General features: G+C 34.6%; 1 protein-coding gene across 1 annotated transcript in view; it reads right to left on the bottom strand.

Annotated features, from left to right (window-relative positions):
• LOC137628428 (cuticle protein AM1274-like) overlaps positions 1 to 1,452 on the bottom strand; it is a 1,909-nt gene extending 457 nt beyond the window's left edge. Inside the window, exons 1-2 of the mRNA XM_068359585.1 lie at positions 1,383 to 1,452; positions 563 to 765 (exon numbers count right to left, since the gene is read on the bottom strand). Of these exons, the coding sequence (XP_068215686.1) occupies positions 563 to 765; positions 1,383 to 1,391 (212 nt within the window). The 5' untranslated portion in view covers positions 1,392 to 1,452. The remainder of the gene's footprint in view (positions 1 to 562; positions 766 to 1,382) is intronic.
• Between the last annotated feature and the right edge of the window lie 1,089 nt (positions 1,453 to 2,541).

Below are 2,541 nucleotides of genomic sequence, written 5' to 3' on the forward strand. Positions count from 1 at the left end.
ACTAATTTGAACTAGTCCGAATCAAATTCCAGACTGTGAAATTTGACTATAATTTGACCCAGTCTCTACCATATTAAATCTGTTAAAATTAACAGTAACTTTACCTAGTTCAGATCAAATAACAATCTGTTAAATTTGGCTGTAATTTGACCCAGTCCAGATCAAATTCCAGTCTGTCAAATTTGATTGGAACTTGATCTAATCTCTATCAAATTCCAGTCCGTCAAATTTGACTTTAATTTGACCCAGTCCGGATCAACTTCCAATCTGTCAAATTCGACTGGAACTTGAACCATTACATTTCAAATTTCAATTTCAAATTTGACTGTAAATTGACCCAATCCAGTTCAAATTCCAATCTATCGAATTTGACTGTAACTTGAACCAGTCCAGATCAAATTCCAGTCTGTTAAATTTGTCTGTAATTTGACCCAGTCAAGATCAAATCCCAGTCTGTTAAATTTAACTAAAACTTGAACCTGCCCAGACAAAATTCCAATCTTGCAATAACCAGAAAACGAAACATCCCAAAACAAGCCAAGTTAAACATTAGACCACTCACAGGTAATAACCCCTCATGCTGACAGCTCCTTCGGCCCCTGGGGCACCAGACACCTCCATCTCGATGCCGTTGTCGGCGGCGAAGGCGTAGTTGAAGTTGCCATCTCCTTGGTCGACGCGTTCGTCCCTCAAGATGGCCACGGGACGCTCGTCCAACTGGGGAGCGGCGAAGGCCATGGCGGCGAGGCAGAGGAGGGCGACGGCCTATGGAAGAAGGAGAGAAGAAGAAGAAGAGTTCAAGGCGATGTAAACAAAACGATTTCTTCAGAGGGTATTGGATACTCAAAGTGGATTGAAGGAGAGAGAAGTTTGAAGTTATTCACGTTAAAGATGTAAGTTTTTCGTTCTTCAATTGTATTAAATGTATATTTAGATATTCAGTCAAAAACAGTTTTAATAGCCACTTATCAGAACAGTTGTTATCCTTTATCGGAGAGTAATTTTTTCAATGGGTGTTCTAAAAGCTGTTGTGGCTTGAAAATTGAATAAGTGGAAGTCACGTCTGTAAGTGACAAACTATTGCACATTTATATGTATATATATATATATATATATATATATATATATATATATATATATATATATATATATATATATATATATATATATATATATATATATATATATATATATATATATATGCATATATACGTAAATATATAGATATATATTCATAATTATAAATATATATATATATATATATATATATATATATATATATATATATATATATATATATATATATATGTATATATATACACACACTATGTATATATGTATATATACATAAAACCAGAAACGAATTTCAACGCTGTACTTACAGACTTCATGATGCTAGCACTGGCAGGTGACTGATGCTGCTAGGGAAGAATTGTGATCCTTTTATAGCTCCGTCAGGCTGAGTGGAATGGAAAGAGAGAGAGAGGGAGGGAGAGAGAGAGAGAGAAGGAGAGAGGCGTGAGAAACCCCAGGATGCGACGGGGGCTTGGGAGAAGGGAGAGGAGGGGGAAGAGTAGGGGAGGGAGAGGCAGTGACTGAGAGCCAGTGAGTGAGAGGATGAAGGGTACCATCCTAAAGGATGCTTAGCAAGGGAAGGTCATTCGCTATGAAACGGAAGATGAGCTCGGGGATGTTTCGCCAACTGGACAGTACTGATGTACTTGCTCCTTATAAGGAGATGGTTCGAATCCCCTTTTTCTTGCGCTAAAATTCGCAATTATTACACTAAAATTTCTAATTGATCCTCCTCTTTATTATTATTATTATTATTATTATTATTATTATTATTATTATTATTATTATTATTGTTATTATTATTATTATCATTATCATTATTATCATTATTATTATTATTATTATTATTATTATTATTATTATTATAATTATTATTATCCGATACTGAGCGGGTGGAAGGGAACCTCAGTTTAATAAGGAACTGGAGAATTACGACAACGCCAAACATTCTTAAATTTATTTCCGTCACCAACAAATCACAACGTTTCAAACATCTCTGTGTTCATAATCATGTTCCTGGGTAAAAGAAAGTAAAACAATAAAGAGCAAGCTGTACATAAATATTGTAAACAAACAAATAAATTCTAAGTTAGAATGGGAAAAGGCATAATTAGGCAATCTTCAAAGGAAAGCTAGAAATTTCTTGATTAAGTTGTGGCTTTTTAGATTTTATAAAAATTGACTCTGCTATTCTTATTTCATTTTCATATGAGCCTCTGTATATTATTGAAAAGTTGTCCAAAAGTTGTCCAAATTGCCAATTAGCTTACATTGGCTCCACGAAAAAATGCATTTTTTCTCGCTACCAAGATCACAAGGGAATTAGCAGCCGAACTGGCAGAGCCTTGTCCAAACCTTTACAGTCCAGCATACGAGACCATTGCGAAATGGATTGTAAGTGTTCATTCTCTTTGGACAACTTTTCAATAATATACAGAGGCTCATATGAAAATGAAATAAGAATAA

This window comes from Palaemon carinicauda, chromosome 36, assembly GCF_036898095.1.
Source record: "Palaemon carinicauda isolate YSFRI2023 chromosome 36, ASM3689809v2, whole genome shotgun sequence".
In the NCBI taxonomy this organism is placed as follows: Eukaryota; Metazoa; Arthropoda; class Malacostraca; order Decapoda; family Palaemonidae; genus Palaemon; species Palaemon carinicauda.